Consider the following 13352-nt stretch of genomic DNA (forward strand, 5'->3'; position numbering starts at 1 on the left):
GACCCATGTCCTGCATTGACATTTTCAGTCACCTGAGGAACATTTGCTCTTACATATCACACTAAAGAACAAGCACTGAATGTGGTCTTTCATCCACAATTTTAGACTATTTACTGATGTCCCTCCTATAGAGCTAAAAGCAGAGGTCACTTTAGTCACTGTTCCTTCTGAAACACTAGCTAGTTGAGCAGTCTTTGTGAAAGTTCCTGCAATCTGCAAACCCAGTAATGAACCCTCTTTACTTAGTTCACTTAGTTCTTTTTCTCTTTCCATTTTGATCCAAAATCAAAGACCAGGCCTCTTCAGCATTTTTATATATGCCGCAGACTATGGTAGGATGTTCATTTCTGATGAATGATAAATGCAGTACACCTGTCTGGAAGCAGCTGCACTTGTTATGCTTCTTCACTGTTTTATTGTTCCTTTAAATTATCACCCGTCTGTATGACGGCATTAAATATTATGTTAAGTTTGGAAAATGCTTTACACTAAAATCAACAGAACAGACATTCAGACATTTTCAGATTAGATATGCAGGAAATTATATTCATACTTACCGTTGACAGTGACCACTACTTTAGTGAACTTGTCAAGTCCCCATCTTTCCACTCCACAGTAATAAACCCCAGAGTCTCCTAATCTGAGGTTTCTGATGGTGACAGAAAGGCACCGTGTAGACACAGTGTTCAGTATAGAGTATCTCCCTTTAGAGGTGACTGTATCAGCCTTCTCAGTTGTAATTAAAACATCAGAATAACCACATGGATCACGGCAAAAGTACTGGGACACGTCTTGATATCTATCTGAATAATTACAGTAGATTTCCACTCTGCCTCCTTCTGTTCCAGTAAAAACATTTCCAGACTGGCTCTTCATTTCCACACAGATCAGAACTAGAAAAATAACATGGATACATTACCTATCTTATCACATTAGTGTTAAACAGCAACTACACTAAAGCTTCAGAAACTTAAAATGAATTGATTAATTAAAACTTTCAACAATCTACTTAATATTAATCTATGTAGAATTTATTTTGACTGAAAAGGATGTTCCTTGTTTTGCTGTTTTATTTCAGTAAATCTTAAATTGTCAATTAGCACAGACTTTTTGAAAGGTAAGAATTATGAAATTCAGCATATAATCAACAGAACTGAATGCTGCTAAGAATTCAAACTGGATGAGGAAAAGTAATTAATTTACCTTGGAAAAGTGACAGAATCCTCAGAGGTGTCTGCATTCTACTCTACTCCACTAGTTTAGTGTCAGAACTGCTGTAAAGCAAGACAAGTCCAGAACTCAACACAACATGAGTTAAACAACCTTTATCTTTTCAGTCTGTTTCTGCACTCGTACCTCATGTGCGAGTGGTGAGCTGTGTGGTGTAGGTTCTCAGCAGAAGGGCTCTGAGAGTCTAACGCTGCTTATTACTTCTGGTTCCCCACAACAAGCAAGAGGAAGAAGCAGTGGTGTAAACTGTAAAGGAATTAAACAACACGAGAGGCCAGCACCTCAGCACTCTAATAGAACAACTCCTCCAGGCTCTGATAGAACAACATATTCACACTCTAACAGAATAACACCTCCACACCTGAGGTGTAGACAGGGGTTTTCAGCACCACTCTAGAAGCGATCCTTCTGGCCACCCCACGTATGGAAAGTGAGACATTCAGCCATCATCAATGAGCCATCATCAATAAAGCTTCAGTTATGCTTTTAATAAGGAATTCATGACGGGCAAGCTAAAAGGGAGAGTGACAGAGCTCTAGCTAAGTCCAGAATCAACACTGGCTCGTCTTTTCAGTGGTGGCAACAGTCCTGTGACCTGAAAGGACTCGGGAGTGATGGTGAAGTGGCTGTTACAAAAAGCTAACTATTGAAAATAGCCAGCAAGATTATAATTACTGTTTTGGAAGTTAATGTTACCCTTATAACATAATGCGGTGTACCCTTGTAATTGTGCAGTTGTTTCGGTTGTATAGCTAACGTTAGCTTAAACAGTATACTATTCGTACAATAGTATAAATAGTAATATTTATATTATATTCTATGTATACACGTAATATATATACGTGTATTTAGTGGTATTGAAATCTAATTCTAAATGCATTTAAGTGCATTTTAGTTGCAATATAATTCAATAAGTAGCACCAAACTTTATCAGTACATCCTGTAGGATATTTGTAATATATTCCAAGTGTAATTACAGTTATGTCTACAAATTACATGCTAAAATCTAATAACTGTAAACATTAAGAGTAGGGGTGCGGGAAAAAATCGTTTCTTAGATGCATCGCGATGCAGACGTGGACGATCCTGAATCGATTCACAAATGTCAAAAAACGATTTTCTAAATATTTAATTTATAACGTAATGCTGACGGAATGCAAAAGGCGGAACTTGGAAGTGCGGAAGTGCAGCGCCCGGACAGTCTGTGACGGCACACAACAAAAACACTACTGGATGAGTGAGAAATCCGACCGGCTCCCTCTGCGTTAAAGCCAGGGTTAGATCAGGAGTCACAACACAAATGATAAGAAGAGACATTTTGACCATTCAAGAAGAATCAAATCACTATGGGAGTGGTTTGGAAATGTCTCTCAGCTTTCGACTGTTTTACGAGGCTGAAGTCGCTTCTCACTCGCCAGCTTCTTGCTGAACTTTCCGGTTTCACCTTAAATTCTGACTGAGACGCCGAGTGTAATTGCGGCACCATTTAAGGTGGAACGGGAAAATTAGAAAGAGAAGCGACTTCATCTTCACAACTTTTTAGTGTTTGACAGTCTCTTGTTGCAGATTTAACGTACCAGGAAACCAACTGTGCTGCTTATAAATGCGAATAAGTTCATTCATCTCTTTTCCTTTTTCGTTCGATACTAGCTTGGCGAAACCTCATTGCTAACGCTACATGACCTGCAGTCTTTCGCGCTCCCCCCTCCTCTATCACGAGACCAAAACCGAAGTTATGAAATCCCTAAAGAATATATAATGTGCTGCGTGGTCATCCATTACCACTGGATCTTATTTCACCGTAACAGCGCATTTTATCGCAGATGAGTGGCAGCAGCGTCTCCAAACGAGCAGTGAATGAGAGCCTTCTAGTTCACTTGCCATATCACTTCCATTTGATTTATTAATAAAAGATATTGAACGTAAATGCATTATGGATCATTACAAATACTTTGCTTTAAAACTACCAAGTCCTCAGACAGTAGGAAGATAGAAATCCTGTATAGAAAAAAAAGATGCATCGAGATGCATCGATAATCGTTTTATAATTGCATCGCAGCCTCTGAATCGTAATCGAATCGTGCGGTGCCTAAAGATTCCCTAATTAAGAGTATGTATTTTTCTTGTTAAATACACATAAATGCATTTTTACAAAGGTCCTGAGTGTAAACTGAGAGTATGTTAATAAACATACTCTGCCTTTGGGCTTATATGTTGAGTGTGTGTTGGATGGCCTTAAAATGTGTTCTTTGTAGAAGATGTGTTAATTTCACGTAGATAATTAACACAAATGTAATTTGACAGCAGGCTATTTAATTATTTTTTTTGTTATTTCTGTCTATAGAAAATTAGATTTTGAAATTTTTGATAAAATTGATAAAAAAGTATCAAACAATAATCTCAATTGTCTCAAATGATCAGAAAATTTGTTTGTGTACATCAGTTATGTGCCCTGTGTTGTATGAGTGTACAGTGTGCTTTCAGCTCTTAAGCATAATGTGTGTCTCTGTGGGCCATTGGGTCATTTAGCTGCAAATTCAATTCACAGCAGTAGACCATGCTGCAAAATCATGGTCAGGGCATCCACTTATTGAAGCCCATCCATATGTTTAAGCATGATGGCCTTGCATTCCCAGAAAAAGATTTGATTTTGTGAGATCTTCAATTGATTATGTCTCGAACAGTTTTATGATTTATAAATTAAACACTAAACTTAACATGTCATTTAGTAATTCGGAGGATCCAGAGGTATCTGGGAGAAAAATATACACAGGACAAAATGCATCAGGTACTTATACAGTATTTAACAGAGGGGGCGATAGAGACAATTTTTCGAAAACCCTATTTATTCTGGCCATAGAGAAATGGGGCTTAGACCCGGAGTTCCTAATACGGGCATAAGGTGGACTACAAAATGACACACGACTACAGTGGTCTATAAACACCTTGATTTATTAGCTGTTTTGTTTAACTACAAGTTTAACATGCATTTATTCAGTACTTCTCAACCCTGCATGCTCATATGAAACCGGACATGATTGTAGAAAATAGAACGAGGAGACCACAATGTACAACAGTGTCTTCTCTAACTACAAAAAAAAAAAAAACGAATCTATCATTTATTGATGCTGATAACCCGCTAAGAGTCTTGGTGAGGAGTTTTCTGGGTGGAGCAAAAAGCCACTGTTGTCTATTACCTGCAGCAATCTGTATGACTGTGGAGGTGCTGGACTGATGTGTAGATTTAATTGTCTGAAGAGTGGACAGTGGACTACAAAAATTGAAAATGAAATCAAAATGAAAGCAGCACACATGAACAGTGCAGTTCACACTATAACATATAATTCAATTCAAGGGTTGACAAGAATTTACAAATTAAGGCATTCCTAAACCGAGCTTCAAAGATTATATGAGAGGCTAATTCATTCACATATGTACACTTTAGTGTATTAAAGGTTAAATGCTGCTTTGAAAGTCTGCTAAAAGATAATATCATGTATAGACAGGTGACAAATTAAAGAATAAACCAACATAAAGCGTCTTTGTAATATGTTGGGCCACCATGAGCCACCAGAAAAGCTTCAGTGCACTTAGGCACAGATTCCATAAATCTCAGTAACTGTAATGGAGGGATGGAACACCATTCTTCTGAAATATTCTCTGAAATGGTGTTTTGGTGATGGTGGTAAAGAGTGTATCTAACACATCGGTTCAAAAAGAGAATGATGCTGCATTTTAGAATTAGCATATCCTGCTCTGATATGTTGATTTGCTCAACAAACAGGCAAGTGAATGTGTGCTGGGTCCCTTCAGACATGCTGATGTGTCAGCTACATATTGAAGTACTATGCAAAGGTAAGATGAGTTGACTTTCATTAATGTAACAGTTTGACCTAATACTATATTCACCTCTTTATTTGCAGATATTTAACATTTAGTTGGTATTTTGCCAGAAATATCATTTTGCTTCACTACTGAGCTAAAACAACTTGTTTCTTTTATTTATTTACTTATTTGTTTGTTTGTTTTATTGCTTTTGGATGAGGAGTGTGTACACTTTTAAAATACACTCAGTACAAACAATTTTGTTTCTTTGTAATATTTTATTGATCAAGCACTTAAATGAACAAGGGACACAAGTACACTCTCAAACTCGACAGTATGAGGTACAGAGCAGCTGAAAAACAGACATCCCAGCTAATGACAGCAAAATATATTTTCAAACAATTTTTATTTATAATTTGCAAATGAATAGAAAGCAAAACTCTAATCTCAACTTTGATGACAGTATGAATCTCACTGCTAAGTTCTTGAAGAATTTCACATGATAAAAAAGTGCTACGTTACACTGCTTTAAGTGGTTTTAATGTGTATTTACATTGTTTTGGTGCAGGCAGATGAGGTCCTTATAGAGAGATCCTGGTACAGAAAGAGCAGAGCATGACACACAGCACCACCAACACTCCAGATATCACCAGCTCAGCTTCTAAAGAGAGACCATAAGTACAGTGCTGCAGAAATGATTTCACACCAACATTAAACCTTTTTAACAAACTCACTCTTTTCACAGGTGAGAGATGAGCTCACAGAGTGATGTTACAATCATCTGGGTAAAACATTTTTTTCTTTCATTGGACAGAGAGTTTTCCTGTTGGTTCCAGCATATCATTATAGCATATATTAGCACATATTAAGCATCACTAAGTTCAACTGAACTGAACTTACTGAGATTGTTTGTGCTTAAATCTGTGTGCTAGAAAATTGAATAAATACATTTTGGTTGTTTGTCACTGATTCATCACAAGAAACTTGAGTGAATTTGAGAGAGATGAGAGATTTACCTGATGAAGTAGAAGGTGCTATGGATAATATTGGCATGTCACACTCGAATACAGAATGCAGATGAAGCTTCTAAAAGGAAGCAAAAATGACATCATACCTTTTTTTGTAGCTGCTTAATAAAATTAGCCTCTCTACATTCTCACTGGCTGCACAATATCATAAGGGAAGTTTAAATGTAACCAAATCATCTGCAGGAAAAGATATGATCTCAGCCCTCTGTGGCTTAAACACATTTTAGAGCAATTCTCACAATGCCTGCAGTTTAATAAATTAAAAAGTAATTTAGGTGTATGTGCCAGATATCAAATCCTGAGCACACGAGGATTCTGCAGATCATTAATAATAATCACCAAAAACATCAATAGCTGGCACCACAAATGTATAATATGGAAATAAATCTGCCTCTGAAGCTTGAATTTTGAAGACATGCTTAAATGGATCACATTTATTTAAGGGTTCTAAAAGCATTTAAATGCAATTTATTTAATAAAAATCGACTAAATTGTCCGAGCGACTTATGAATCATGTGATGTAGTATCTCACGCCTTAATTTAGCAAGCATGAGGGAAATGAAATTGTAAAAGCACAACCACAGCACGCACTGCAGCATTCAGAAGGGTTGTGGGGTTTGCTTTTAAATACATATTCTAAGATTTTCTCTAAAGGAAAAATAATAAACAAAACTTCACTTTCCTTGCCAATTCACTTACAGTATATGTCACTGTATCTGCCTTCCAGGATGTTGGTTTAAATAGTACTTGTACATGAAAATGTAAAGAAGTGTGTTCTCTTGACCAGGGGCACCCAAACTTTTGCATACAACCGTATGTAAACGTTAAATCTCTGTGGTAGTGAGTGATGCAGCAGACGCCTTTTCATTAAACAGTCTCTCTGTAGGTTAACAGGACTATATTCTGTCCCCACTACAGTAAGCTGGGCATTTAGCTAAGCTAACAGACTCCAGTAAAACTCAGATACGGGCTTTGAGTTTAAATCTTTACTGAAAGAGTCGACATCAAAGAATATTTTATCTGAATATCTGTTATGAGCTTCAGATGTCTGTGTTTAAATCGGAGAGTGGCTGTAAAATGCACAATTGACCGCCATTAGCTTGATGCTAATATAACTTTGAAATCCTCATTAACATGCTAGCAGAAATTAGAATTATCTTAGTGCTAGTAAACAGGTAAACAAAAGCCACTTTCTAAGCAAATTACAAAGTTTTTGTGTTAAATATTGCTGTGCAATGACATGCTTAGCAGGCCCATGCTCATGATTAAGTGACTGTATCTAGCTCATAGCATAAGCAAGCTTAAAAAGTTGGACATATTTTGTTTCTCTATACTGTCCTCCGCTGAAGCCATTGTTGAGCTCTCCAACATGGCTGTCCACACCCCCACTGCCCCCTCCAGTGATATCAGTGATCATTAGCATATGAAGTCAAGACCTAGAAAATGATGTTTTCTTCACAGGGGAGTAAACGAAAGGGCCACTTTCCTGGTGAGATGATATCACAGTGTAAAGGATTGTAATGGTTTAACAGGTGTTCTAGGACTGATTCCAGATGCATTTAATGGTTTCCTGATGGGATCTAAAGGTGTCCTACAGGAAACTAGTCGTCTCTTATGGTAATCATTAAGCCAGTTACCATTAGAAGGCAAAAACAATAGCCATCTATTGCTATTGTAAATGATAACAATACTTTTTTCAGAGTATGATTTGGGCTACCTTACCTGAAAGTGTAACTGTACCCGTAACTGTACTTGTTGCTATGGGCCCTGATGTGCTGTGCATCTGTTTAGTGCTCTGCTTAGCGCTCTGTTTAGTGCTCTGTGTGGTGGACGCTGGTGTAGGTGTGTGGGTGGAGAGGAGTGGTGCTGTAAGTAGAAATGTAAGACACTAAGCAGAATGCAGAAAACCAGCATTATTCAGACATCATCATCACTAAGGAAACTGCATTTTACATTCATTTGTGTAACTAAAGGGAAAACATGTATCAGAAGGAAATCTGTCTCCAAAATGTTGCTCATAAAAAAATAGCTGATCTCTGTGCTCATTTTCACATATGTATTAAGACTTGTACATGCCTCTGCTGATGGACAGTATTACTTTACACAGTATGTCGTAACCTGTTCTTTCCACTCCACATTGGTAAACTCCAGAGTCTTCTATCATGAGGTTTCTGATGCTGACAACAAAGTTCAGTTCGGATACTTTGTCCAGTACAGTGTATCTTCCTTCTGCGATGAAAGTTTTAGAGCTCTCAGATTTAATTAAAATATCATCATAAGTACAAGGATCACGGCAAAAGTACTTGATGTAATCTTGGTATCCATCAGGATAATGACAGTAAATTTCCAAAGTGCTTCGTTCTGCTCCAATGTAAGTATACTCTGATTTGTCTTTCATTGCCACATAGGGCAAAGCTAGGAGAAAAAGAAAAATATATTATACTTAACATTATAATATGCATTCCTCAGTGGGAACAACATGATGTGTTGATGCAACTTTGTTTTTGAATTGCTTTGTGTAACTGTCAAGTGGCACATAAATTGACCATTTGCAAAATTATGATTGACCTAAACTGATTCATGTACATGTTTTCCAGAATCTATGTGTTATTTGATTGAAATTGGCCTACATGCATATTTTGTTGGTTCTCAAATATGTATCTCTGCACTGAACCACTTAATTTTTAAATGACAGATGTTTCAGATGTCTCCTCTCCTCTATGTGCTTCTAAATGTTCCTTTGAACTTCTGAACTGTTCTGCCTTTTAGTATGAGTGTTACGGATGCTACCATCTAGCCTGTACTAAAAGGTTGACAGATGTAGCAAAAATAAGTAACGAAGGTGGGACTTTCTCTGAATTTTGCAAGTGGTGAATTATGTGGCATGTAACTCTTACAACACGCAACTAGTTGCATGAAACTTTCACCATGTAAAGTCATACTATATGATGCTTCAGTATTTGCTGCCAGGTTTGATAGTATAGTGTACTTAAAATGTGATTTAAGTGTTTAGACATTTACCTCCACTGACAAACACCTTTACTTTACTCGTTATGTCATAACCTCCTTTTTCTACTCCACAGTAATAAACTCCAGAGTCTTCTCTTAGGAGGTTTCTGATGGTGATAACAAAGATCATATCTGACACTTTGTCGAGTACAGTGAATCTTCCTTCTGAGATGACAGTATCAGAGCCATCAGATTTAATTAGAATATCATCATCAGTACAAGGATCACGGCAAAAGTACTTGATGTAATCTTGGTATCCATCAGGACAATGACAGTAAATTTCCACAGTGCTTCCTTCTGCTCCAACGTAAATATCTTTTGTTTTGTCCATCATTGTCACATAGGTCAAAACTAGAAAGAGACAAATATATTATACCTAAATATAGTTTAATGCCATCCTTAGATGAACTTAAACATGTTTTCACATGGACAACGAGTTTAAGATGAACTTTGCTCAGCAAGTGTACTATAATTTTGGATAATGCTACAGTAGATAATCACATCCCCGTAGTCATGACAATAATAATATACTGCAGCTGACAATCTAATACACCACTGATCTCAACTGAAAAACTAAATACTGAAAATAAAGAATTTACCTTGGAAAAGTGACAGAATTCCTAGAAGCAAACTCATTCTTCCAAGCACATCAGTTTCTTCACCTCAAAGTTCTTCACAGGTGAGCTAGACACGAAAATACCAAACTATACAAGCTATCCAGTTAGATACACATAGATTCAGGTAGATTCTCAGTCTCTTTCTGCACTGCAATTGAAAAGATGACTTGCATTAGTCCCAGGGTTTAGAAAGTCTTTAGCTGATTGAGAGCTACAAGCCACTTCTGGTTTCCCACTGTTGAGAAGAGGAAACACAAGAGGAAGGAAACTCCAAATATGGCAGCACTGCGACACACTAACCAAACACACTTCACCATCTTACTGATTTCACAATGAACAACTCACTGTCAGTTTTCTGGGAAAAGGGCCATTGCCAGCACACTTAATATGTTTACAGTGCAGTTGTTTGAGTGCTACAACTCATAATTAAATAACCCAGGAATGCCACCCTAATGCAGTGGTATGAAAAAGTGTTTGCCCCTTCCTGATGTCTTATTCTTTTGCATGTTTGTCACACTTAAATGTATCAGATCACCAAACAAATTTAAATGTTAGACAAAGATAACACAAGTAAACACAAAATGCAGTTTATAAATGAAGGTCTTTATTATTAAGGGAAAAAGAAATTTCAAACCTACAGGGCCCTGTTATGAAAAAATGATTGCCCCCCTTGTTAAAACATAAATTAACTGTGGGTTATCACATTTTTGGAGAGCTGAGTTCAATTTCCCTAGCCACATCCAGGCCTGATTACTGCCACACCTGTTCTCAATCAAGAAATCACTTAAATAGGACCAGCCTGACAAAGTGAAGTAGACCAAAAGATCCTCAAAAGCTAGACATCATGCTGCGATCCAAAGAAATTCAGGAACAAATGAGAAAGAAAGTAATTGAGATCTATCAGTGTGGAAAAGGTTATAAAGCCATTTCTAAAGCTTTGGGACTCCAGCGAACCACAGTGAAAGTCATTATCCACAAATGGCGAAAACATGGAACAGTGGTGAACCTTCCCAGGAGTGGCCGGTCGACCAAAATTACCCCAAGAGCGCAGCGACGACTCATCCAAGAGGTCACAAAAGACCCCACAACAACATCCAAAGAACTGCAGGCTGCACTTGCCAGTGCTCATGACGCCACCATAAGAAAGAGACTGGGCAAAAATGGCCTGCATGGCAGAGTTCCAAGACGAAAACCACTGCTGAGAAAAAGAACATAAAGGCTCGTCTCAGTTTTGCCAGAAAACATCTTGATCTTGACTTTTGGGAGAATACTCTGTGGACTGACGAGACAAAAGTTGAACTTTTTGGAAGGTGTATGTCCCATTACATCTGGCATTGAAGTAACACAGCATTTCAGAAAAGGAACATCATACCAACAGTAAAATATGGTGGTGGTAGTGTGATAGTCTGGGGCTGTTTTGCTGCTTCAGGACCTGGAAGACTTGCTGTGGTAAATGGAACCATGAATTCTGCTGTCTACCAAAAAATCCTGAAGGAGAATGTCCGGCCATCTGTTCGTGACCTCAAGCTGAAGCGCACTTGGGTTCTGCAGCAGGACAATGATCCAAAACACACCAGCAAGTCCACCTCTGAATGGGTTAAGAAAAACACAAAATTAAGACTTTGGAGCGGCCTAGTCAAAGTCCTGACCTGAATCTGATTGAGATGCTGTGGCATGATCTTAAAAAGGTGGTTCATGCTCGGAAACCCTCCAATGTGGCTGAATTACAACAATTCTGCAAAGATGAGTGGGCCAAAATTCCTCCACAGCGCTGTGAAATACTCATTGCCAGTTATCGCAAACACTTGATTGCAGTTGTTGCTGCTAAGGGTGGCCCAACCAGTTATTAGGTTTAGGGGGCAATCACTTTTTCACCATAGGACCCTGTAGGTTTGGATTTCTCTTTCCCTTAATAATAAAGACCTTCATTTATAAACTGCATTTTGTGTTGAATTGTGTTTTCTTTGTCTAATTTTTTAATTTGTTTGGTGATCTGAAACATTTGAGTGTGACAAACATGTAAAAGAATAAGAAATCAGGAAGGGGCAAACACTTTTTCACACCACTGTATGTGCTAATTACTCAAAACTCACCCATATACCCCTTTTTCTAAATTAATACAGTTAATTTGGTCTCAAACTGTAAAACTCTTTAAAACTGTACATTTCAAATGCTGTCATTGGAGTGGTACCTTCAGGGGTACGTCCTTAAGTATGTGGTCTTGGCTCCATACACGTGTCTTCAGTTTGGGCGTTTTATTTCAGTTTTCAGTACTGACAGTGTACAGAAAAGCACCGAAAGCCAGTAAGATGACTAAAGCCAGTGAGATGACTAAAAACATGTAGAAATTGTGGGCACATACACAAATCTAATTACGTAAGTGTTTTTTTTTATCATTGAAAGGTTTTTAGAGAACCAAAATTGGTTACCTTTTTACAAGTGACTTTGAAGGTCTTCAAGCTAAAAAAAAAAAAAACATTCAGTGACCGCTGATGCTCTTTAAATGTTGATGGAGATGTACTAAAACACATACTATAATACCCGACTCTGTGCAGTTAAATTAGCATTAGAATTAAGATCCATCAACCAACTGTGCTGGCACACAGAGGAGTCTGAGCTCTGCATTTATCCCATCCGAGCAGTGAAACATCCACACACACACTAGTGAACACGCACAGTAGTGGGCCGTGCGCACACTTGCCTGGAGTGGTGGGCAGCACTATCCATGGCACCCGTGGAGCAGTTGGGGGTTAGGTACCTTGCTCAAGGGCACTTCAGTCATGTCCTGTTAGCTCAGGGGACCGAACCGAGAGGACATGAGTGGGCAGACATAATGTCCTGCATTGACATTTTCAGACACCTGAGATACATTTTCTCGTTTCTCATTATATTCCACACTAATGCCAAGCATCACAGTCACTGAATGTGTGCTTTCGACCAGTTTCCAACCCTATCTACTGACATTGTTCCCACAGACCTAAATGCTGATGTCACTTTAGTCACTGCTAGTTTAGTCACCTACTGAAACAATAGTCATTTGAGCAGTGTGAATAAACCTTCAGCCATCCACGGACCATATAATGAAGTAACTTAGATCTTTTTCTCTTGCTGTCTTGATTCAAAATTGAGGTCAAAAGGGTCTGCTCAGCGTTTTTATATATGCCACAGAGCATGGCAGGAAGTTAACAGCTTAAGGCCCAATCCCATTTCACCCCTTGCCCCTACCACTTAGCCCTTAGCCCTCTGTTTCGAGCATTCACGTCTAGGGTTAGGGTGTCCCAATTTTTGTTGAGATAGAGGGGTAGCGCGAAGTGTTAGGGCTACATGGCCCTCCAAACGGAGGTTTTTCAGAGGCACACTCCAAACGGAGTGCTGTGGGAAAAAAAAAAAGAAAAACCAGCAAGATGGCTGCGCGAGCGACCAAAGAAACCCACAAATGTGAGTATTTTCTCCGTTAAAAAATTACGAAAACCGTTGTATTATCTTAGTTTAATGTCGTTTCAATGTATTATGGTCGTTATCTTCTTAACAAGCATAAAAAAAATCGCTAAAAGTATGCTAATATCTCGGTAGCTAGCTAGCTAATTTTCACGTTCCACCTTAAATAGTCCAGCAGTTCTGACGCCTGAAGCACCAGAATGTA

At 38.2% G+C, this 13352-nt stretch overlaps 1 protein-coding gene across 1 annotated transcript; it reads right to left on the minus strand.

The window, feature by feature from the left end:
- Positions 1-5550: 5550 nt before the first annotated feature.
- Positions 5551-9893, minus strand: LOC118812908 (CMRF35-like molecule 1). The gene is made up of 6 exons (XM_036578015.1): positions 9692-9893; positions 9105-9443; positions 8160-8498; positions 7806-7949; positions 6072-6141; positions 5551-5716 (listed from the first exon to the last, which is right to left on the minus strand). The coding sequence occupies exons 1-5, from the start codon at positions 9726-9728 to the stop codon at positions 6110-6112; spliced, it is 891 nt and encodes a 296-aa protein (XP_036433908.1). The 5' UTR covers positions 9729-9893; the 3' UTR covers positions 5551-5716; positions 6072-6109.
- Positions 9894-13352: the final 3459 nt, after the last annotated feature.

Source organism: Colossoma macropomum, unplaced genomic scaffold (assembly GCF_904425465.1).
Source record: "Colossoma macropomum unplaced genomic scaffold, Colossoma_macropomum, whole genome shotgun sequence".
NCBI classification, from domain to species: domain Eukaryota; kingdom Metazoa; phylum Chordata; class Actinopteri; order Characiformes; family Serrasalmidae; genus Colossoma; species Colossoma macropomum.